The sequence below is a fragment of the Populus alba genome, chromosome 7, assembly GCF_005239225.2.
Source record: "Populus alba chromosome 7, ASM523922v2, whole genome shotgun sequence".
Lineage (NCBI taxonomy): Eukaryota > Viridiplantae > Streptophyta > Magnoliopsida > Malpighiales > Salicaceae > Populus > Populus alba.
The window spans coordinates 6,412,831-6,436,948 of NC_133290.1; the positions used below are offsets into that span (position 1 = coordinate 6,412,831).

At 33.4% G+C, this 24,118-nt stretch overlaps 2 protein-coding genes and 1 long non-coding RNA gene across 3 annotated transcripts; 1 reads left to right on the forward strand and 2 right to left on the reverse strand.

Annotated features, from left to right (window-relative positions):
- The first annotated feature begins 4,045 nt into the window (after nt 1–4,045).
- Nucleotides 4,046–5,523, forward strand: LOC140955787 (uncharacterized). Its single transcript, XR_012170331.1, has 2 exons — nt 4,046–4,465; nt 4,981–5,523. It is a non-coding gene; the product is annotated as an uncharacterized lncRNA (long non-coding RNA).
- A 1,665-nt stretch (nt 5,524–7,188) lies between these two features.
- On the reverse strand, nt 7,189–10,159 carry LOC118047871 (PI-PLC X domain-containing protein At5g67130). The gene is made up of 8 exons (XM_035057284.2): nt 9,921–10,159; nt 9,718–9,840; nt 9,474–9,611; nt 9,047–9,145; nt 8,647–8,950; nt 8,330–8,553; nt 8,165–8,248; nt 7,189–7,612 (listed from the first exon to the last, which is right to left on the reverse strand). The coding sequence occupies exons 1-8, from the start codon at nt 10,026–10,028 to the stop codon at nt 7,391–7,393; spliced, it is 1,302 nt and encodes a 433-aa protein (XP_034913175.1). The 5' UTR covers nt 10,029–10,159; the 3' UTR covers nt 7,189–7,390.
- Nucleotides 10,160–15,314: 5,155 nt separating this feature from the next.
- On the reverse strand, nt 15,315–23,617 carry LOC118047872 (histone-lysine N-methyltransferase CLF). The gene is made up of 17 exons (XM_035057285.2): nt 23,280–23,617; nt 22,617–22,721; nt 22,213–22,538; nt 21,873–22,034; nt 21,230–21,314; nt 20,840–20,989; nt 20,710–20,757; nt 20,553–20,621; nt 19,749–20,446; nt 18,817–18,970; nt 18,490–18,713; nt 18,092–18,223; nt 17,239–17,329; nt 16,418–16,465; nt 16,126–16,254; nt 15,957–16,034; nt 15,315–15,793 (listed from the first exon to the last, which is right to left on the reverse strand). Exons 1-17 carry the CDS (start codon nt 23,346–23,348, stop codon nt 15,602–15,604), a joined length of 2,760 nt encoding a protein of 919 aa, XP_034913176.1. The 5' UTR covers nt 23,349–23,617; the 3' UTR covers nt 15,315–15,601.
- Nucleotides 23,618–24,118: the final 501 nt, after the last annotated feature.

Consider the following 24,118-nt stretch of genomic DNA (forward strand, 5'->3'; position numbering starts at 1 on the left):
AGAATGGTGCATCAGAAAGGAGAAATAAAACCATTATGAATATGGTGTGAAGTCTACTAGTAAGCAATGACATGTTAAAGACTTTCTAGCTTGAGGCAGTTAACTGAAGTGTGCATGTTCTAAATCAAAGTCCAACATTTTCTGTGAAGAATATGACACCAGAAGAAGTTTGGTCAGGTCACAAACCAATTGTTGATCACTTCAGAATATTTGGTTGTGTGGCATATTTGTATATTCTAGATCCAAAGAGAATGAAACTTGATGATAAGGGAGAAAAATATGTACTGCTAGGGGTGTGAAAAAAAACTGGAAAACCGAATAAACCAAGAAAACCGAGAAAAAATTAACCAAAAAAACCGAACCGAAAAAAAAAATCGATTAAACCGATTAGAATAGTTAGGAAAAATCCCGGTTTAGTTCAGTTTTTGGTTTTGTAATGCAGGAACCGGTTAACCCGGACCGAACCGAACCGGTTCAAAAAAAGGCACTATAAATAGAAAAATTATCCCCCTCTCTCACTCTTTCTCTCCAGTAACCCTAGCCACAGCCCCCTCTCCCTTTTTCTCTCCCTCTCCCTCCCAGCAGCCCCCTCTCACCTCTTTCTCTCCCTCTCCCTCTCCCTCCCCCTGATATAGAACCGGTTTGAGTTTTGATATTTTTTATATAAAAAAACATGGGTTTTGTTTTTTAGCTTCTGGGTTTTCTTTTAAATGTAGGGAAGATAAGATTTATTTGTATAAGAAGATTTGGGGTTTTGATTTTAAAAAATCAGGTTTGGATTTTTGGCATTTAGGTATTTGAAAAATATAGGAAAAACCATGTTAATTTTGCAAGAAATTTTGGGTTTTGATTTATAGCAGAGTTTTGGATTTGGGATGAAATCAGTGGTGTTGATTTTTGGTTTTTAATTCGTTTGCACAATGCAGGGAAAACAGCAGTTGTGAAAAGGCATCTTACTGGCGAGTTCGACAAGAAATATGAGCATATAGGTTTTCTCAGTTTTTTGAAATCAAAAACCGAACCGAACCGAACCGAAACCGGTCGGTTTGACTCGGTTTCGGTTCGGTTTCGATTTTTTTTCAAAAAAAAGAGAGAACCGATTTGGTTGTTTTTTTCAATTCAAAATCGAATCGAACTGAAAATGCTCACTCGTATGTATTGCTTGGTGTGAGTAAAGAATCCAAGGCTTACCGTCTTTACAATCCTATAACAAAAGGGATTTGCATTTCTAAAGATATGGTGTTCAACAAAAACAGCAACTAAAATTAGAAAAGTAAAGATAAAGGAAATTCAATGGCTCTTGAACTCGTGGATAATGAAACAGCTGACGTTGAAAAGGATGCATACAGTGATGAGGAAGAATCAAATGAATCTAGATCTGACAGTGTGAATGAGGCAACAGAAACTTCACTACATGAGGCATCTGAAACTTCACTGCAAAATATGCAACACTTGAAGAGAAGACCAGTTTGGATGAATGATTATACAAGTAGTGAAGAGTTTTATGATGAAAACACATTGGCTCATCTTGTTTTATTTGCAGAAAGTGATCTTATTATATTTTATGAGGCAAATTAAAGATTCAAAATAGAGAAAGGCAATGGATGCAGAAATTGAAGCTATTGAAAGAAATCACACATGGGAGTTAATGGAGTTGTCTGAAGGAGAAAAAATAGTGGGAGTAAAATGAATTTATTGAACAAAGTTGAATGAAAAAGGGGAAGTTGAAGGTTCAAGGCTCGTTTAGTTGCTAAAGGATATACTCAAAAGTATGGAATTGATTATTATGAAGTGTTTGCTCTAGTAGCAAGGAATTACACAATAAGAATGGTTATCTCATTAGTTGCTATGAATGAGTGGATTGTTTTTCAAATAGATGTTAATTTTGCATTTTTACATGGAGAACTTGTAAAGCAAGGTTTTGTGGATCAACCACTAGGCTACGTAAAGAAGGCAAGCAAGCATATGGTCTATAAGCTGAAAAAATGCTCTTTATGGACTGAAACAAGCTCCAAGAGCTTCGTATAATCTAATTGACACCTACTTCAGCAAGGCTGGCTTTCATAAATGTCCTTATAAGCACACATTCTACATCAAAACTAGAGAAAAAGGTAATCTTTTGATTGTGTGCTTATATGTGGGTGATTTAATATTTACTAGCAATGATGAAGGCATGTTTAGAAAATTTAAACAATCTATGATAAAAGAATTTGAGATGACTGATTTGGAAAAGATGAAATATTTTCCTGGCATAAAAATGACTCAATCTGCAGGTGGCATCTTTATTTGTCAAAAGAAATATGCTCAAGAGGTCTTAGAAAGGTTCAGAATGGATGATTGTAATCCGGTCCAGGTTCCTATAATTCCTAGAACTAAGCTAACTCGAGATGGTGAAGGAGTAAAGATTGACAACACCTATTACAAGCAAATGATTGGAAGTTTGGTGTGAATGACTGACACTCGACCAGATTTAACATATGTTGTTAGTCTCATTAGAAGATTTACGGAAGCACCAATTGAACTACATTATCAAGTTGTCAGAAAGATACTTTGCTATTTAAAAGGTACTCTTGACTATAGTTTGTTCTATAAAAAGAAGAAGAGTGAAAGAAATGAGTTTGTTGGTTTTAGTGACAGTGATTATGCTGGGGATGTGGATGACCGTAAGAGCACGTCCGGGTATGTATTTCTCTTAAGTGGAGCTACAGTTTCATGGTTCTCAAAGAAGCAACCTGTTGTTACTCTATCTACAACCAAAGCAGAGTTTATAGTTGTTGCATAATGTGTCTGTCAAGGTATTTAGCTAAGAAGAATTTTGGAAAAGGTGAAGTATACACATCAATGTCCAATTATGTTATTTTATGACAATAGCTCAACTATTAAACTGTTAAAAAATCCAGTCTTGCATGAAAGAAGCAAACACATTGATATGAGGTTTCACTTTCTCTATGATCTCACTAAAAAAGGAAAAGTGGAACTAGTTCATTGTAGAAGTGCTAAGCAAATTGCAGACATTCTAACTAAACCTTTAAAGGCTAAATCTTTCATGAATTTGAGAGCATTACTTGGCATGTGTTTCATTGACGAAATAAACTTAATTGCTTATAAGCATTCAGTTTAAGGGAGTGTGTTAAAGTTGTTAGGATTTACTTTATTTGTTTTTTGTTAATAAATCCTATTAACTAGGAATCACAACTGTTGGGTTGATCGAGTCTGTAGGTTTCTTTTTGATGTGTTATGTTATTATTATCCAGCTTATTTTTCTGAAAAGTAGTTATGGTGTAAGGTTATTTAAAGCCAGTTATTCTTCAATTCTAATAAGAGAGAAAATATGGTTTCCAGTTTACTTGCCAATATTCATTCTGATATTCAACAGAACGTATTATACAATACTTTCAACACGCACATTATCTTTAGGTTAACATGGGAGCTAGTGAATCCTCAATGATTGTTCAGCCGAGTAACATTTATGAAATCACTAAACTCTCGGAGATAGTCTTTTATCATGGTTAGTAACCTATGGGCATTGCTTTTATTTATACTCTTTGCACCTTATAGGCCTCAATTTGATTTATTAATGCCTATTAATCTAGCAATGAAGGATCTTTTGATATTAATTATGAATTGGAGAAAACGAATACAAATTATATTTTAAAAACCTAATTTTTCTTGAAATCTACATAAGGCCAGGCTACGAGAGATAAAGAGAGCTCAATTCAAGAGAATTAGAACTTCTTGAATTACGAAATTACTCAGCTAATTGTTTTCTATAACAAAAAAATTTTGATTGGAGACCTATATACACAAAAGCCAATACCGTATAGACATTTTTAAACAAAATAATATTAAATTAAGCTGGTTAACACTCGTTAAGGAATTAATTGATCAGTTTTTGAAACTAGATAGAATTATTTAATTCATTACAAATTAATTTATAATTTATTAACTTTTAGTTACTAAATTAAGCATGGTTAATAAAATAATAATAGTCTTTATTTTATTTTTTTGGTGAAAAACCGAGAGAATTGGTGATATGATCTTACGATGTAAAAAAATGACCACATTCTGTCTCTTTATATTTGCCTTAATAGTTATTATTATTTCATGATTCTTTGTACCCATTCTGCCTGTTTCTACGTGCAACAAGAAGCCTAAACTCAAAGAAGTCTTCTCCCTCTTAACTTCTCTGTTTCTTTGTTGAAAGAAACGAAGAAAGAAAATCTATATGGAGAAGGAAGAGGGCAGGGATTGATCGTTTACCAATAGACTTGCTGGCTTACATATTTGGTTTGATAACTCCCTTCACTGATTTAGCCCAGGTAAGTAGTGTTTGCAGGAAATGGAAAGAAGGGGTGAAGCAATCTTTGGCACAAAGAAACAGCTTGAGCTTTTCTGGTTGGAAGATGGATGATGACTCCACCGCCCGTCTTGTTCGCCTTGTTTACAACCTTAAAGAACTCGATATGTATGCCTCTGTCCCTTTTCAATTAATGATTGAGACTTGGTGGTAATTTTTATTTAATGGGTTATTTGTTGATAGTTAACTAAACCACTAAAAGATTGGAACTTTGTTCAATAGAAAAATGTAATGTTTGCAAGAGGTCAGGAAAGTTGGTTTATTTTTTCTGTGATTTTGGGTTTTGTTTGAAACTAAGGCTTTTACGTTCTTGAAATATTCAAGCATAAGCAGTCATGTCTCTAGCTTTGATATCTTTTAAGATTTTAGATATTGTTTTTTTGTGGGATGGCTTGAGAAACATGCAACTTGTTTCCCGTTTTGATTGCCCAGTGAACACTATTGCCTAGAACAGCCAGAGCTTTCAATATTTATGTGTATAGTGGTTGATTTGGCTATTAACATCGCTTGTTGAATGATTATTTGTGTTCAATATATATAGTGGTTGAATTGGTTATTCGGAGCTTGAATTGGCAAGAGCTTGAAAATAATTTCTCATTTGTCTTTTCTATTTTCAATTCAAGGAGCCAGTGGGCTAACTCCTTGCAACACCTGGACATTGGTGGTACTTTTATCACAGATGAGTCTTTATTTGCTATCGCAGATAGCTTTCCACATTTAAAGGTGAGTTGCCTGATGACATCACCCCGAATTCCATTCTGGACATAGTTTTAGATGCTTCCATGTTGATTTGTCAAATGGCAGTGATGGTCAGACAATTGAATTACTCGAAGGATGAAATCTGCTTAACTGATGTTAATATTGGTCTCTAGAAAGTAACCTTACTGGAAATGACTTTGCATCTTATTTCGTTCTGGACTGTTGTCCCATGGAGCTACCGCCGTGTAACAGAAATCGGTCTTCTATCTTTCTTAACGTATGGGGAACCAGAATTCCTGTACATTTCTTCATTGATTTGCCTGACATTAGTCCTGCCCTTCAAATTTAACCCCCACGAGCACTATTAAACGGTGCTCATTGCTCTTGTATGGATTATTATTTCTGCTTTATGTTTCAAACATTATCACGAGCCGATGGATACAATAAACAGCTGGGAACATCCTTCAGATACTTCCTCTGTACTAATGAAGTTAATTATTCGTATCTGTAAATTATGTGATGCGTCAAGATTTGTGCTTTATACAAATGAATCTTCTGGTTTTTCGATCTATGCAGGTTATGATTTCTGTTGGCAAAAAATAACAAGGCAGAACTAACAAACCAGCTTTGCCCTTCTGATGCGTTCATATTTTGATTTCTTAACTGTAGTTGTGCTTATTATGTATTGTTCTATCCCTTGCATATAATTCTCAAGAACCAAGCCATCATGCTTTTTTATTCCAATTGCTGGAATTCACTGAAACATGTGAAACAACATGACCTATTTCATTCTAGAAGACAAGCCCTCGAACAACTCCTTATCCTGACAGCCTACATGTTCCACATTATTCAGATGATGATATGCAGAGGATAATAATGGCCCTATACAAGTGGGCATGCAAACCAAAAGAAAATGTTGAGTGAAACTAGTAATGTAATGGAAAAATTTCAACAGTCGCTCCATTCTACTATCCCAACCGCTAAATACTATGGTCAACAGACAACCTGAAGAACATCAAGAGAAAATCTGTCAAAACTAGAAACGTAAACATGAATTCTTCTTACAAGCAAAGAAGAATATGAGCTTTTAACACATGAATTTTTCCATAACTGTGTGCAGTAGAGAGAGTATGCAGTACTTGCAGAGCTGCTACAATGTTAATGCCTATCTATTTCCTCATTAGTTTAAAGGACCCACGCACATATTTTAAGGACATTAGGTGTTTAAATGAAGAGATTGTAGAAAACCAGGAACAAAATAAAATTAGTGGTTAGAAATAAAGTATATACTGAATCAGGGAAGAACAAGAATGCATTACCAGAGAGAGATTAATATACTGTGTTCTGATTGGTAAGTTTCTAGATAATACCTAGAACCTGCCAAACACCTTAACCAATTGAACCAACACCCAAGTCCTTCAGAATAATAAAGAAGAGACTACCACTTGGTATCGTTTGCTAGAATTCTTTAGCATTTTCAAATTGAAATTCAGGGTAATTCAGTTTCTACCAGTAGAACCCATAAATCTTACAAGGTTAATGAACTTTTGACAGGATATGAGTAGCATTTGACCATATCAAACTGAATGCAATTGCTAATAGCCATGAAGATGAATAGGGAGAACAGCAAGTATATGAAAAGTTAGAAAAAAAATTTGAAAGTTGGAGATTAAGTTTATAGTTAATAATAATAATTATATACAGACTGCAGAATTTAATGAGTATGGCAAAAGTCTTGGTTTGCAATTACAAGAACGCAAATTCAAGTAAAAAGTCCTCATATTGGCATGCTTCAAAATGCAATATATCCAGATAAGGAACACAGATGTTTAATGTTGCTAAAAGTACACTTATTTGAGGCTTTTATTACAAGGTTTATGGAAATCTAAATCATGTTTAAGTAAAGATCAGGAACACAGATGTTTAATGTTGCTAAAAGTAAAATAATGGCAATTCTTTAAGAACCATACAACCTTTAGAGTGAAGCAAACTACATACCTGAACCTTTTCATGACATATTCTGGTCACTGTTGGCCACTGCATACCTGAACTTTTTCATGACATATTCTGGTTACTTCTGGACACTATCTACCTCAGATTCCTGTGCAACTCCTTACTTTTTAGCCTCAATATAAGAATCTCAAAAGTTCTTTGTTTATAACCAATTTCATATCTCTGGAAAGTATTCCTTTACCTTTCTCTCAATAAGGCTGGGACATGGTATACCAGTTATTATTGGAGAATACATACAGAAACTATAAACCTCTACCAAAGAAGTAACTCCCTAACCATCTAAGGAAAAGAGTGGATCCCTAACCTCCATCCAGAAATCATTCACTGTATCCATAATATGATCAAGATGCTGCTAATAGAAAAGAACATGGACAAAACAAAGCTATTTGGAGATTGGATTTTTGTTGCAGATTTCGAGAATTGAACAGATCCAGTAAAGCTTCCTGCAGTATTTGACAACGGGCTTGTACTTCCCGCGGTATTTGTTACAGGACTTACATTAGGTATGGTAACATTATTGCAAGATCCAAAAGGTGCTCCAGCCTGCAAAAGACCATAATATGGCATCTTTAGCAATCAAATTTATTCACATTCTAATACCATAACTAATCTAAGAGCCCTTCACAAATGGAACCCCAGGACTCAAAGTGATCATACTATATTGTCCAAGCCATAACCAAAACGAGAATCCATTGCTTTTTGTTGAACGAAAGTAGGCAAGGAAAAAGTCAAGTTCAAAACTTATGTCATGGCAAGTCATATTAAATCCTTTAACCTGTCACAGTGACAATACACCATGAATATGTTTTAAACATTTATTCAAAACTCCTACTCATCATCCTATTATGGCACAAGAATCACTATCCCATGGAAGGGGATATGAAGCAAGTCTCACAACTTAGTGGCTAATTGTGATCCAACTCTAGATTGAAAAATGCCCCCCAAATTAAATAGACTAATATTCAAACGAAATCAATTAGGCATGCATTTGGAAATATGCCAGAATTGGAAATTTTTTATTCTTTGTTTCCAGAAACAGCTAAACCACAGTGTGGAAGTAAGGCAGTTAATACTACATAGGTAAAATGGATAGACCTGGCAAGCAGTCACAGTGCTACAACCGCATGCCTGTCCGTTCATTCTATCCATAGCATCAAAAACACCACCACCATCACTCCTCTGCACCATATTCATCCCAGTTAGAATGCTTAAATAGGATATGTTTATTTCACATCTATTAGTGCATGCTAGTACTTATACCATGTAAAAGTTGACTGCCAAAAAATTTGGCATCACATTTCCAGCTGCTTTATAGCAGGTACCAACCATCTGAGCAAGTGGAGTTGAATGCTCTTTGCAAGCTTCAGTTTCAACTGGATATGTTGGGAAGTAATTCATTAAAAAAAGTGATGCACTTTTGGAATTCAGCGGCTTTGATTCTTTTCTGCTTGGGCACGAGCCTGGTTTTACCCCAGGATCTCCAGCTGAAATTCAATTAAGCATGCAGTTGTTACTGGACCATTCACCTCCAAGCAAACTTTATAAAACCAATCGATATTTATGAACATGATGCTTACCCTCATTTTCCAACATATATTTCCATTGATAAGCAACTCCTTCCTCTGCTTCCTTTGAAGCAATAGAAGTGAATACCACAAGCCTGTGATTTTCTTGCACCATCTCTGTCACAGTGGGCCAATCTTCTCCCTTTTTCGGCATCTTAGACACAGGAAACCAATACTTATCCAAACCAGCATTGGTGAACAAATTTATCAAGCCTTTTGGAGTATGGACGTAGTCCTCAATGATAATTGTCACAATCTCAGTTGGATTCTCGCTCAAGAATGATTCCACTTCCTTCAAAGTGTTTATTGCAGGTTGCTACAAAAAATGCAGATGGGCACATCATAAACCAATTTACAAAAACCATTAACAAATTTCAAATTACTTAAATTGGTAAAATGGAAAGATGTATACAAACGCAGTGAAGTTGTAACATTGCCCTCGAAATGAATGGCAGAGCCAGATGTCGCCTTCGAAATCATACATATCCAACATCAACCCCCTCACACCATTCTAACAAACAACCATGAAAAAAAAAAAAAAACAGACAATTAATGATAAGTAAAATATTCATCAATGTCTACGAAAAAAAACAAAAATAATCGATTAGCTTGTCTAATTGCCAGGAAATTAAGCACAAGAAAGGAACGAAATATAAAATTCATCATTTAATTGTCATTCAACTTAGCACCAGTATATATAGTTGAATACTCGAAAAGCTCAAAATTTTCATTTCAGTTTTTCTCTCGCCTCCAGATTCTGAGTAGCCAAACAAGTCAACAAGGAAAAATGAAAAAATAGAAACCAAATAAAAACAAGAAGAAGAACAAGGACCACATACCCTCAACTGATTTGTCACAGTGTCTTCTTGATTATAAAATGTAAGCCTCTGAACACCAGGCAAAGGAGGTGCATCAACAATGCTAAAAGAATTATGAGTAACTAACCATGTATACTTATTAAAAGGCAACCCATTTATCTGCAAAAGCACACACAAAAAAAGACACAATCTTTACAGTGTTTTAGCTAAAAACAACCCAAACCCATAATCAAAAACACAAAATTAAACCAAAAAAAGAACATACATAAGAATTAGGTATGGTAGCTTGGCCTCTGGTGCAAATGGGTTGAGTCTTGCCTAGAGCAGGGCAATTTCCACAATAAAGACCTGGCCCACAATTTGTGGCTTCTGTACAGGATTGTAAAACCTATGGGATTGACTCGAAATTCTGTTAAATTGTACGGATCATGAAAAATAAAAATCAAGAAAAGAAAGAGATGCAAGCACCTGTGCATGAGCTATCATGAATGAGGAGAGAAGCAGAGAGAGGTAAAGGAAGCCGATTGCAAGAGGGGCTCTGCATAGGCTACGGTGGACCGTGAAACACGGGGACATCGCCACTGTACGCTTATGCAGAGCTCGAGAACTGAGTAAGGAAAGATAGAGAGAGATTGATAGAGAGAAAGAGAAGTCTTTTGCACTGTGTAAACTGTAATGAAGGTGACAAGGCGGGCTTAATGGCACTCCCACTTTAATTTCTCTTTTTCTATAGTTTTATTTATTACATTTATTTATTTTTAAGAAGAAGAAGAAAGTTAATTATATTATTTAGTCCATAAATTGTGCTGTTTTCCATGCAAAGGATTTATGTTTCAATTTTGAATCGTTAGTAATATTTACTTCCTGAATTCATTTTAAAAAATACTTTTAATAGGAATAAAAATCTAAAAAATATATTCTTATTACTTCTCTTTTTGTTTTTTTTTAAGTTAAGGTCAGATAATATCATTAATTATTCCTAATGATCATAAATTTTCTTGTTGTTTTGAATTAAATAGTAATTATATTCATATTCCCTTTCCAATCAAGAAAAACATTTCGAATTTCATCCTTTATTATAGTAATAATTAAGAATAAGTAATGCTAAAAATAGCTGTAAATCATATATAAAAAGTTGTTTAAGAGACTTCATCGGAAAAATATTTTCGTTTCTCTCATATTAATTAATTTTGTTTCTCTGAAAAGAATGTTCCTAATTGTAATTGAAAAAAAAAAAAAAAAAAAGGCAAGGGATAACCTATTATCAACGGGTACGGCTCCCAACAGTTTGCAGTCTCTTTTACTTTATTAAGGTTAACAGGAACTACTTTTTTGTTTGAGCTTTTACTTTAACAATAACAACGACGTCGTTTGGGTCTCGAGAAGGCAGTTGGGCTCGTTCGTGTTTTGAAAGGTTGATTGAATGTTATCGAGTAAATTATAAATTTAGTCCCTATAGTCTTAAGAAATGAATTAATTAGTCCCATCATTTTAAAAACCAATTATTTAGTCCCTTCATGATCATGCTTAATTTAATATTATTTTATTCCAAGAAATGTGTTTTTTTTCATCAACCTTTCCATGATATATATATTCGCTCTTATTTTTTAAGTGAAAAATAAATGGAAATATAATATAAATGTAATGAAAAGGACTAAATATATGATTTTTAAAATTCAGAGAGACTAAATAATAAGCAACTCAATTTTGTCTTCACAGGCTTAACCTTTTGTCAGTGCCTTTCACATGGTGGGGTTAGCTTGCATGAACTCCGTGCCGAGACAACATCTTTGGATATCATGCTTCGACATGATTGGTTATCCTTGCTTTACCATTTTCTCCCAGAAAATTGCAGAAGTCATGTTTTTTTAAAAAAGAATATTTATTTTTTTTCTTTTTTTTTATTTTAATGCATTAATATCACACATTATTTTAATATATTTATAAAAAAAAAAAACACCATAAATCACAAGTTTTCCGGTAAAAAATGATGCAAGCTTGTAGGGTAGGTTGCTTTAGCAGGTAGGAAAATGATGAGTACTTCCAACTAACATTAAATCTGTAGCGAAAAGGGAAGAATATAACAAAAGAAACACTTTACGTATGGGATTGGCCCGGAATAAATCCATTCTTCTAAATAAATTTAATTATTATTATTTATTTCGATGATCAAAAACTCGAGTTAACTCTAAATTAATAAATAAACCTTGGACAGAGCTCGATTTGACTCACGATTAGAGCAACATCTTAAAGTCCAGTTGGTGGCCCACAGGTTCGGTGGTTATTTACAGCCTCGGTTAATCATGAAGAAATTAACATGGATGTTTAAGCAACGGTAATATTAGTAAAGAAACAAGAAAAGCTCGATCTTCGAATTACTAACCTGACTGAGAATTTAATAAGATCATATAATATGATAATTTGATTTAAATTATAGGAGACAAATTATATATAAAAAAATATTTGATAACAATTAACTAAAACAAATCAGTTGCCAGTATCATTACAAAAAAAAAAAGTAAAAAAAAATCATTGGAGACATATCATTATTCTACTATTGATAATGCCTATAACCATCAAAACTCTTATTAAGATGGTCCAAACCTCATTGCATAAGAATGCATCATGACATTAAAAAAAACCCACATGAGTCACTAGAACAATATCACGTAAAACAAAACAAAAAAAAAATAAAGAATGATCATCCATCTATTTTCAACCAATTTATTCTATTTAACTCAAAAGTAAAATTTATTTATAAAAATAAACTTTTCAATTAATAAAAAGATACGAGAGAACTCAATCAAATAAAAAAAACAAAGGATAAACCGAAGAAAAAAAATATTAGCTTTAAAAATATTAAATTAAACAAATAAGTCTTGAGCAAACCCTCCTAAAGTTGGGTTAATTTTCAAAACTTGCAACCTATATTTTATAAATAGCAAGTAAAAAAATAAAGATTAAATTTGATAAAACAAGAACTTGAATAACAATGAAATTTAATTTCATAAATTATTTAAAATAAAATAAAAAATAATAGAAATAACATGAACTGAATAAAAAAATAAAGAGAAGTTTAATGGTTTGTCTAAAAAAATTGCATGTTATGCACAAAGATTGAGGAAGAGAAAGGAAAGAAAAGAAAAAAAAAGAAAAAAAGAAAAAGGAATGGCCGCTAATGATAAGCCAACAAAAATATCTATGCACACGCTGCTTTTTCATGGAAAACATATCAAGATAAATTGAGAGCAACCCGCAATTTTGGCCTCATGAATTAGTCGCACATGTCGTCGGAGTGGTTGACATGTGCACATCACACAACCCCAAGACTTAAATGACCCCACCCAAGCTCATTAATTACAAATACCCAACAACAAAATAACACAAATACTTTTTAATCTAAGGGTTAAATTATTTGACATCAAGTATGCCAAGGTGATTTTACCACACACAAAAAATAAAATTACATGAAGGCTCCCCATCATCAGTTATTTTTCTTATTATTATAATGATAGATATGTTATTTTATTATGCATTCTTCATATGAAAATACAAAAGTAACCCTCTATATAAGCAAAAAAATAATATATATATATATATATATATATATATATATATATATATATATATATATATTTTAAGGATAGTGATGTAAATTTACTATACATTTAAAACACAAAATACTTGTCCTATCCCTAATTAATTTTTAGAATACCAAACTTATCCTGATGCAAAATCTATTTTACCCCTAAACATAAACATTTGGCTAAGAGGTTTGTTAGGTCAAGAAGGAGAAAACACTATTCTCAAATTGTGTTTAGGTGAATAGTGCTTTCTTCTTCTCTTTTTTTTTTTTTTTTTTTCAATAGAAGGTGTGCTCGTATAATTTTTTAGATTTAGTTTTATAATAATTAATAGATATTAAAAACATGATTTTAATTCTAGAGAAAAATATATTTTTGTAGTCAAAATCCCTTTTTCTTATTCATGTCTTTTTAATTAACAGCATGGTTTTTTAAGTAAAAATTAAAGGTAATTAAAATAAATATTCATAAAAACTTTCAATGATTTTAATTAAAGAGAAAAAAGTTACCTTTTTAATCAAAACCCCCTTCCTTTATTAATGTAATTTTTTTTATTATGAAATTGTTTTTTTATCAAAAATACTTTTTTAAAATAAAACCATATCATGATTTGAATAAAAAAAAATAAAAAAAATTGTAATTCAATAAATTTTAAGCGAATGGATGAAAAATAAAAAAATAATTAATTTGATGATATTAAATAAAAATTCAACAATTAAAAAAAATAAATTTTTTATTCTCATTGAATATTCATGATATTTTTTTTAAAAAAAAACTAATTCCGCATATTAAGTTGATATATAATTATTCATTATGTGATTGTTAATATTACCATCTGGAGCTCTAACCTTATTTAAAAACAATGCAATAATATGATAGATTCTTAAGAAATCACTTTAACATGTTCTTGCGAATTGCAGTAACTTGAAAGAGCTGCTTTTCCTTTTATTAATGTAGAAGAACCGATAGTTAAGCAATTCCATCAACAACGCTCTTTCAAGTTAAAAGGAAAAGCAGCCCCCCTTTGAACCCAAGATGGTTGGCCGCCACATGCACCCTTCTAGTTGTGCAATTTTTATTGCTAGTTTGTGTGTTACACGCGCTATATATTTTTTTTATAATTATTTAATATATTTGTTATTTGATAAAAAAGAAGGTAGCTATTTGTTTTAGTTTCAAATGTGATCCCTAAAGCTTTAAATCCATAACAGTGAATTTTTTTGTGTTTAACCGAGGATTATCCAAGCGTCTAATTGTTCTTTTAATATCTCGAGAGCCCTGTATCAAAAAATAATAATTATTAAGCCAAAAGCAAATCAACATACTATGAAAAGATTAAATACAAAAGATTAAAAAAAAAGTGAAAATAAAAAATAAAAAAACAGAGGCAAAAGTATAAAGAAAAAGTGTGGAGGAGTTTCATTGTTCATAGGAACAATGAAACAACATCAAATGTTTTTTAATATCTTTTATAATTGTTCACCTATAAACAAATACATTGTTTACAATGTTTTGTTAGTTATTTTTTTTTAAATTCAAAATTTTGGACCTCGGTTTTCTAATCAATAGAGATGATCAGAAACTAGTCAATCATGAGCTGGTTCGTTTGCTGCAATAGACGACCCATCATGTGTTATAAAAAAATGGAGGTCATAAAAGAAAAATATAACTACGTATGCTTGGGTATCAAGACCCGAGACTCCTATACTATTTTAGGGTTTTTAAAATGTTTTTCCTTGAATTTCAATCTAAAATATTTTCAATTAATTAATTTAAAATATATTACATATATAATTTTATTATTTATTAAACTAATTATGGATATTATTTTATTAAATACTATTCAATTTTTATTTTGCTTTTGAATAAGATTATAGTAGCCTCTTAAAAACGTTAGCAAGCATTCCTTGTGTGCAACCAGCCATAATAGTTTCTTTTAAATAAATTTATTTGATTGCTTTTCCATGAATATCTATTTTTGATATTATATATTTAAATAAAAAAAATATTAAATCCAACTTAATTAATAGTTCAAGTTATGATATGAATTTAAAATATTAACTGATCTCAATATTTTTTAAAATACTTTTATCTTAAAATTTCTTTTAAATCAAGCCAAGTTCCTACTCTCAGTTCAAGTTACCTTTAAACTCACAGATTCAACATTTTTTCCTTAACTTCAAAACTTAATATTCAATCACTGTTAACAATTCTTTTTAGCACGCGATTCTCAAACCTTTTATTTGACGTGCGCATCAGATTTTATCACAATTAAATATTTTTCTTGCTACAAGAAACACTTTAGCAATATCTATATACCGTAAGATTTGTTTCTTGCAGTTTGTTCTTGCTCCAACCCACATCATCGTAGTACAGGTAAGCTAACTAGTTTCCGTCTAAATTGGAATACAAATCAGTTGAAGTTATGGCGGAGATGACAATGGCCTCTCCGATAACAAAATGACTAATCATGAACCTATCCCCTACGATAAGTGAGAATGATGCTTGTAATTGTAAAAGAATTGACAAAAAATTTTGAATTGAGGATGCAAGTAGATGCTCAAATTAAGCAAGCTTCTTGGCACGGCCACTTGAATGACCGCCATCTTCCTTCTTTGATCCAGACGCTTCAGGCTTCCTGGCCCAAGCAGGAGCTCTGTCTGGCTCATAACGATAATCATAGAAAAGTTCCTCCCCTGCATTAATCCTTTCTTTGGCGAATATGCCCACTCGGTGATCCCCTGCAACCATTATGACCTGCAAACCACGCGGTGGTTGCAAGTGAGGAAACGGTGGCAAGATATTAAATATATTCCAGCCATGTTTTTAGCACGCTATTAATCAGAAACCAAGTGCAAAAGTAAATATATATATATATATATTAGATGGGCTGTTGAGCTACAGTAGTCAAAGAGGATACCTTTGCATAGCAATTTGGTTCTGGAGAGTGGTTGGCAAACTTGAGTTTGTCACCCTTGCGGTATGCATCAAGAACAAACTGCAAGAAACAAATCTTGGTTTCATATAAACAATAAAAGATGGTGGTTGAATCCTCATATAAGATCTTAAATCAGTACAATGAGTCATGCCTGATCATTGAGATTGAAGAGAAATGATGAATTTTCACGGTCGTAGATCTTCCCACGCTTATCTGCTTCCCTATGTGAAATCAGCTCCCCAGTGTACTCACCCAGGTACTCATGCTTGCCGACACTATTCTGTGAGGAGCCAGATATATTCACAAGTATGAGGAAACAAGCAAATAAATCTCTAGGTTTTTTCCCAAATGCTTCTGAGATTATTCTCAAAAACCACATGGGATGAAGAGGATTATCCAAGGGCAAATTTGTCTCATATTACGCAGTCCATCCAGAATATTACCTTCAAGAAAGCACCCCAGCCTGATACATCAGATCTTCCGAGTAAAACCTATTCATAGAACAAGATATTAGTAAGATGGAGAAAATCGTAAGCAGCTTGAAAAATGACCCCATCAAACGCCTGTTGTTTGAAAGCATTAATTTCTACATAATTTGATGTGGACATTGGAAAGAAAGCAATCAAAGAAAAAAAATTTGATGAAGTGGAGCAACCCATTGAGGGTGGTATTTGGGATGACGGTATTCCTTGGCTTTTTCCATCTTGCAAGTGGCGCTCTTTGCACTTTCATCAGTTTCATTAACAGTTCTCGTCTTCTTCCTAGTTCATAGCAAGACTTTAAACACCTTCATAATTTCATAAACTACCAATATATGTTGTATTTTTTTTTTTTTTTTTTTATAAACTCTATATGCTTCCAAGGACACCCTAAACTTTATCGCCCAATACATAACAAGTAGTTCTGTATTGCATAGTAATGCCACAAATCTTTCTTATACACCACATTTTTCAGTTGACTACATTTTAGTATCAGCTTCCAGTTCAGTCAAGCCACAAAGAAAAACTTGGTCAATTTCACAACTCTATAAAGGAAGCTGAAAAGCAAGCTAAAAGAATAGTTTTCCACATTATGGGCATTCATGAAGACAGACAACTAAGAACAAATAGAAGAATGGTACTGTTTACTAGAGAACTTCACCAATCATTGCACTAACAGATTACTTCAAATGCCAGACAACTAAGAGAAGCGAATATTCAAATGTGTGTACCTATCTCTAAATATCAAACAATGAAAGGTAATAAGAAGATGAAAGTGTCTCTACCCTTTGTTGTTGTTTGAGAAGAAGCTTCATATTTCTGCATTCATAATTATCACCCCTTTGGCTGGGGATACCAAGAGTACCATCACCACAACTACAAAGCAAATTTTAACAGTTCAAAATGATACATAGTAGTGCAAGAAGAGTGAGGAAAAGAATAAATATATTTCTGGACAAGTAATAAACAAAACATTATTTTGAAACCCTGTGAAGGATGAAATTTCACAAGTACATCAAATGACATAAAACTGACAGAAATAACCATAGCATTTTCCTAGGCACAAAGAGCCAAAGAAAATGGATATGGCAAAAGCTTGGATGTACTGAAGCTGGTAAATGCTGGCATGGGCACAGTGGTGGGAGTGGCATTAATCGAGTGCTGTTTACTAGACCTTTCACTGGTAAATTTTGAGAAATGGAACCTTCATGTATGGACTTAGAACCAAAATTTGGACCTTACCACTCTGAAGTCCACAGTTCATAGCCTGTGGGATACAGCCTCTTGTAACCAAACAAAACGCTGACATTTAGAATACACAAACCCCACCTTTAAATTCTTTGAAACTCGATATAGTTTCAACCCCATAAGGAATCTAAAAGTTTGGCTACCTGAACCAACTTAATGGAAATTTCAAACCTTTGTGATTCAATCCAACATTAGTAGAAACAAATGTATTACTTACCAATGTGCACATCATTAATTTCCAAGTGCAGTTATCATGAAAAATTTCATAATCTTCTACAATTATGATAAAAACAGTACACAGACAAAGCTAAGTAAATGATTAGCTTAGAAATAAATAGTTCATGAAAACATTAAATAGAGAAAAAAAAAGGAACAAGAGCACCAACTCACCTGACCCAACAATTCCTACAGACATCTGGATCACATTCCCTGTCTGCAGCAAAGCATGGACATTGACGACTTCGACATTGACTTTTGGCACAATGACAGCCTCTAAATCGGTTCTTGCAACTCTTAGGACATCTAGAGGAGCAAGTAAAAAATTGTTGAGAGTATTCATCACACACGTACAGACACAATCAAAAACATCTAAATCTAAGGCCCCAAATTTGTTTAAGCTGGTAAGGTATGAAGCTCTACAAGAGAAAACTCTAAATTTGAATGAAGCCCTATGATAAACTAAATTTTATTAAGTTCTCATTTCTGGAAGAAAAATAAATGGTAACTAAAAGATATACAAATACCATAAACCTTGATCTCAAATTTTGGGTTGTTAAAGGAAGGCTCACCCGCAATACTTCTCACAACAGGTGCCATTTAGCAGACATGTGCACTGCTTTCCACAAGCAGCTTGGCAATTACATGGATTATACTGACGGCAGGGTTGATCTTTTCTTTCAGTTATCCGCTTCCTAATAGAATGGTAAGCAGTAGATTTCCAAGAGTACTTCAAACGGCGAACTCTACCTCTTCTCCTTAAAAATCTTGATCTCCTTCTTGCTTCATTCTTACCCTGATATGCAGTTCAATACCCCCAACCAAAAAAAAAGGAAGAAAAAGATCAACACTTGCATGCTAACAAAAACATGGCCATATACAAGAAGCAAAATTCTAACCACTGTTCCGCTGCAGTCAAACTTGGAGTAGCCTTCACCAAGAGTTCCAGCATCACCTGCCTCACAGGCTAGCCTATTCTCAGAGCGAGTTATATATTGAAAAACCTCCCAACACGTCTTTAAGCCATTTAAGAGGTTCCTAGCAATTAAGCAACTGTCATGGAAAACAAAAACAAAATTTAGACAGAGAATAGATGAAACCACAGCCAATTCTCTTCGGAGCAATATGAAGGTATCAGTAAGATCGTTAGAGCGTAACTGGAGGAAGGTCAATGGTAAAGGCTGTTAAATTTGTGGGACCATTCATTTGATTTAGTCAGTTTCATCATAATTTATAAGAAATAATGGAAAATAAAATGTGAATGAGCACATGTATTATGCATGCATGCATAATAAGAAGCACATATGGTAAAGAAGATCAATGGGAATGTGTGAAGATTCCATGAATTCCCTCCACGCACCCCAATCCAGGCCTGAAAAAAAATGAATTCCAAAATCTCACTACAATCACTCAGGATAATTTATAGCACATTGTTTATCTAACTCCATTTTATAAAGCATTATTTCTGAAATACTCTTTTTAACCCAAGATACTAGATAAACCTCTTAAATAAAAGAAATCATTATTATAAATATCTCGTTTAACAAAAATTTTCTTCAGCAGTCTTTCATGGGTTTGATTCCACTGGTTATCACTTTACTATCTTTATTTCTTAAAACAAATTCAATGGCAATGAAATAAGAAAACTGAGAATGTAAAAATCTATTTACCATAGGTGAATTAAGTTAAGTACTTTCTAACATAATGGTCACATCAAACATCACTCAGTCAAAATCATCACTCTTCCATAATATCAAAAAAATAAATAAATCAACAAACAAGGAAACTGTAACAAAATTAATAGGAATGAACAAGAAATGAACCCCCTGACCTGTTCCCGCCAAAAATCTCAACACCTTTCTCAAATAGGCTTTTTTCAATAGCTTTCCAAGATCTGTTATCACTTAACTCTTTTTTACATGTATTTTTGTCTATGAACTCTTCTTTCCTAAAGGTGTCATCACTGCTAGGCACAGGTGGATCCATGACCATCTCACTTGATGGACCATCATGAAACTCACTCTTTCTCCTAGACCTTGCAGTGATGGGAGATTTCAAATTCTTATGGGAAGAAGAACTTGCATCTTCCTTTCCTTTGTGTGAAGTGGACCTAAGTTTCATATCACTTGACAGAAGGCCTCCACTAGCAACAGAATCAGTATCAGAAGCCACCATTTTCTTCTGCCTTTTCCGCATGCAACTTAGAACACGTTCAGCCACTCGCTTGCTGTTCCTTTTACAAGTCCCACCTTTCCCAACAAGCTTAATCTTGGAAGGTGACAACTGACTAGTGGGAGAGGTGTCTTGCCGAGGTCCAATCTCTGAGTCACTGCTCTCTGAAATGTTTTTTGCATTTGACGAAGCACTTTCACTTTGGCAGGACTTCACCCTCCGGTTGGCAGATGGAGCAGAAGATTTCTTTCTTGATGTTATAGGCACCCCAGCACCATCTGATTGACAAACAGAATTTTCTTCAATAAACCCACGCTCAGGAGAAATCCCTGAAGAAATTCTCTCTGATTTCAAAACCTGACATGAAAGAATTTGATGGCACTTAAATATTTTTGTTTGTCAGATCCTTGTGCAGAAATGCCCAGTCCAAACAAATTATATTAATAAATCATCAAACATATACCGATTTGTAGCACTGTGGACCACATGTTATGTTGTCATCTGGATAGCTCCATGGAGATTGTTTCTCAGCCTAAAATATGAGTGTCAACAAAACATATGAGATTCCCTCTAGATACTAATGCAACATCATGATGGTTAGTCATACAAGATCAACTTACAGGGAAGATAAGATCCTGTGAACATCCATGTAATCTACAATCAAATACCTGCCAGCATGAAACATAATGAGGAAGCTATATAGTAACAGTAAAAGCACAACACTGAAAGTAGTACAAGAATGATGCTTACAAGACATCGGCGACAAAATAGGTTGTCAAAAGAATCCAAAGCAACTTCAAGATCTTTATCAAGAAAAGAATTCAGTGTTTGTGCTTCATTATCTTTATTCTTAGAATCCTCCACGGCCTTCTCTTCCTTCTTAAGAACCTCAAATCTTGCCTGTATAAGATGTTTGATGGTGTTTCATATCTGTGTAAAGCCAGCAAAAAGCAAATGGGAAACGGCTGGACCCAAGCTTACACTATGACCTTTTTCTCATTAGATATTATATGGAAACAACTGTTTGAATAAAAAAAAAAATGGATCCTTCAATTGAAGGCAAAAAACATATAACATAGTCTCAATATAATACATTCTCCTCATTACTAAAAAAAACACCCTCTTGCAGCAAATGCATACCTTGACTTCACTAGAACTTCTAGAAAAACACTGTGCTAGAGATTCCACAACTGGATCGGACAATCCAGCTTCTTTTATAGTCATCCTGGCAAAACAAATTATTAACCAACAGAAAAAACAACCTGGGTTGCATACTAAAGCATGATAAAATCCCTGAAAAAAAATCTGAGGACATAATTTACATTGAACTAGGAGATAGTTAAATGTATTTATATTCAAGGTTTTAGCATCAACCAGTATGCATAGCTACTCCTTTTCCTTTTTAGCATTTATTGCTAAAACTGTATCGAACATATATGAGTTACATCACATGGCAAATACTTGTCAAAAGTCACTGGCTAAATCAACAGACAATTCATCAATATTTTTGACACAGCTACGCCCATTATTTTGACAGCATTTGGCACTGTTAATGCTCAAGATAAAGGCCACGAGCTGGTCCATTCAAATACAAGCTAGATTAAAATTTCTTCCTTTAAGATGAAGATCAAATTTCCAGGGAGCTCCCACTCCAAACAAAATTCCCCTTTTATGTTCAAAAAGTTTGAACCTAAGACATTCAGCGCCAATCAACCTTGCTTTAGCATACAATGTAAAGAAAAAAGAATCAATACATCACACCAGATACCATGATTATACCAACCGTAGAATATAATCTTCTGATTCTAAAAAATCTCGCTTCTCCTCTTCTTCATCAATTATTTCCTCTTCACTGTCACTGCAGATTAGTGCTTCACCACCATTTTGGTCATAATAAATTCTCCTTCGACCAAGCACCGATTGGTCCTCTGTCATTCTTTGATTTCTACAGCAGGAATATCATAAATTACTAACCCAAAACCAATGCAGCAAATTATAAGTTAGTGGCATGAAGATGTATAGAAAGAGAGACCATGAAACTTGAATTCAAAACTCAAAATCAAAAAATGACCAACTACCATTCCGGTAAAACAAAATCTTGATACAGAATAATCTAAACATACCTGTCCAAAAAAATCCATGATGTGTAAGGGGGTAACCTCTTCACTTCAGGTAGCTTAATAGGCCGTACTGCATTCTTTACTGGGATACTGGATCCCAAAAGTACTGCAGTAGAAGTATTACCATCTTCTTCAGAGCCACGACTATCTTTATCTACATTACTTGAATCAATACCACCATGCATACTGAGTGCATCCTGTTGCCTCTTTGTAAATAAATCTACACTATTGTCAGTATCACTAATCCAACTGTTCTTCCTTTCCTTTGACAGCTTATAGAGGTGGTTCGTAACACCAGCCAACTTCTGTTTGTTGTCTTCCATCCTTTTCTGAAAGCAATAAATAAATAAATGGACTGAAAGCAAAACCCAAAAGGAGGCATTTCATACAACTAACAAAAAATGTACCATAACATAAAAACATCGGTCAGCTGCAACTTGCTTCTTTAATGATTCAATAACTGATAAAACCATTTTGCTTGTTAAAGCTGTCTCTTCATCAGACTTCATCGCCTATATAAAAATAAAAATAAAAATTCATCAGTATCCATTCTAATTAGTAATTACAACCATGAATGACCGATTCCAAAACTGAAATAAAAAAGTTAACTAAAATCAGAAAACTTAATACAAGCAACCAGGAAAAATTGAACCGGACCAGACGGGTCTGATCATAACCATAAATTATAAATAACCTCAAAATAATTCACTGAAAATTAACTAAAAAAGGAAAATCACAATCACCAACCAAAATAATTGTAAAATAAACCGGATCAGCTGGAGCTCCAAGGCTAGCGCAGCGACATGCATTGCAAGGATTTTGCAGTATTTTGAATCAAAATTTAGTTTTGAACCACAAATTATGCAAAAATTACTTAAAGTCAAAATTACCAATATAAATGCACCAAAAACAATTAAGACTAATACGAACAGCGCAGTTATAAATTAAACACGTTCTCTCTACTGTCTTAAGAAATCATCAATAAACAAAAAGAGGAAATCATAGTAAGAATAACCAAACGAAACCTTGTGAGAGAAAATAATGTTCATGAGTTGGGAGAAATGGAGTACCGGTGAGACTTTAGGAGGCTCCGATCTGGTGACGGAAGCAGGCGGAGGCGGAGGCGACGGCGACGCCATTGTTAGGATCCGAATCAACAATGCGGATCATAAAAAAATGCCGTCGCTCAAGGAAAGATTGGGAAAAAACAAAACAAAACAAAAACAAGTAGGAGAGGATTTGGCGGGTCGGCTTGAAACCCTAAAAATAAAAATTTGGAGGAGGATTGATTTTGGATTTTTTTTTTTCTGGTTGTTTTGTAATTATAGTAATTTAATAATTTCAATGGTTGTTGGATTCTTTTCTATTTTTCTTTTTTTAAAAGAAAAAAAAAAAAAAAGGCGAGTAAGATGTTATGGGGGGAAAGGAAACGTGGCAACTTTATTTTGAATTATATACTGTTTAAAACTTTGCAGTGAATCGTGTTTTTGAACTACCTGGCTATACGGTCGCGTTGCTCTGCTCTTTATTTGATATTCCTAGACTTTTTTGCTTTTCAAAAATTAGATAGGTCAAATCTAGCAAGCCAACGACAAATATTATGGATGGTAGCTCACGGACCACACATACCTTTTCAAGTAGATTTGAGATGGTTGTTGGCAAGTGTTTTCTTCTTAATAATTCAAGTTAGATAGGCTTCTCAATTATTTAAGATGGCATGATTTAAGGGACATCATATATGTTTAATATTATTGAAGGAAAACATATTGAAACTCAAGTTTTTTTTTTTTTTAGCTCTTTTGATATTATATCAGCAATTATTTTTTTTAATTTTTTTTATTTTAAAATACATCGAAATAATATTTTTTTATTTTTTTAAAATTTATTTTTAATATCGGTACATTAACGA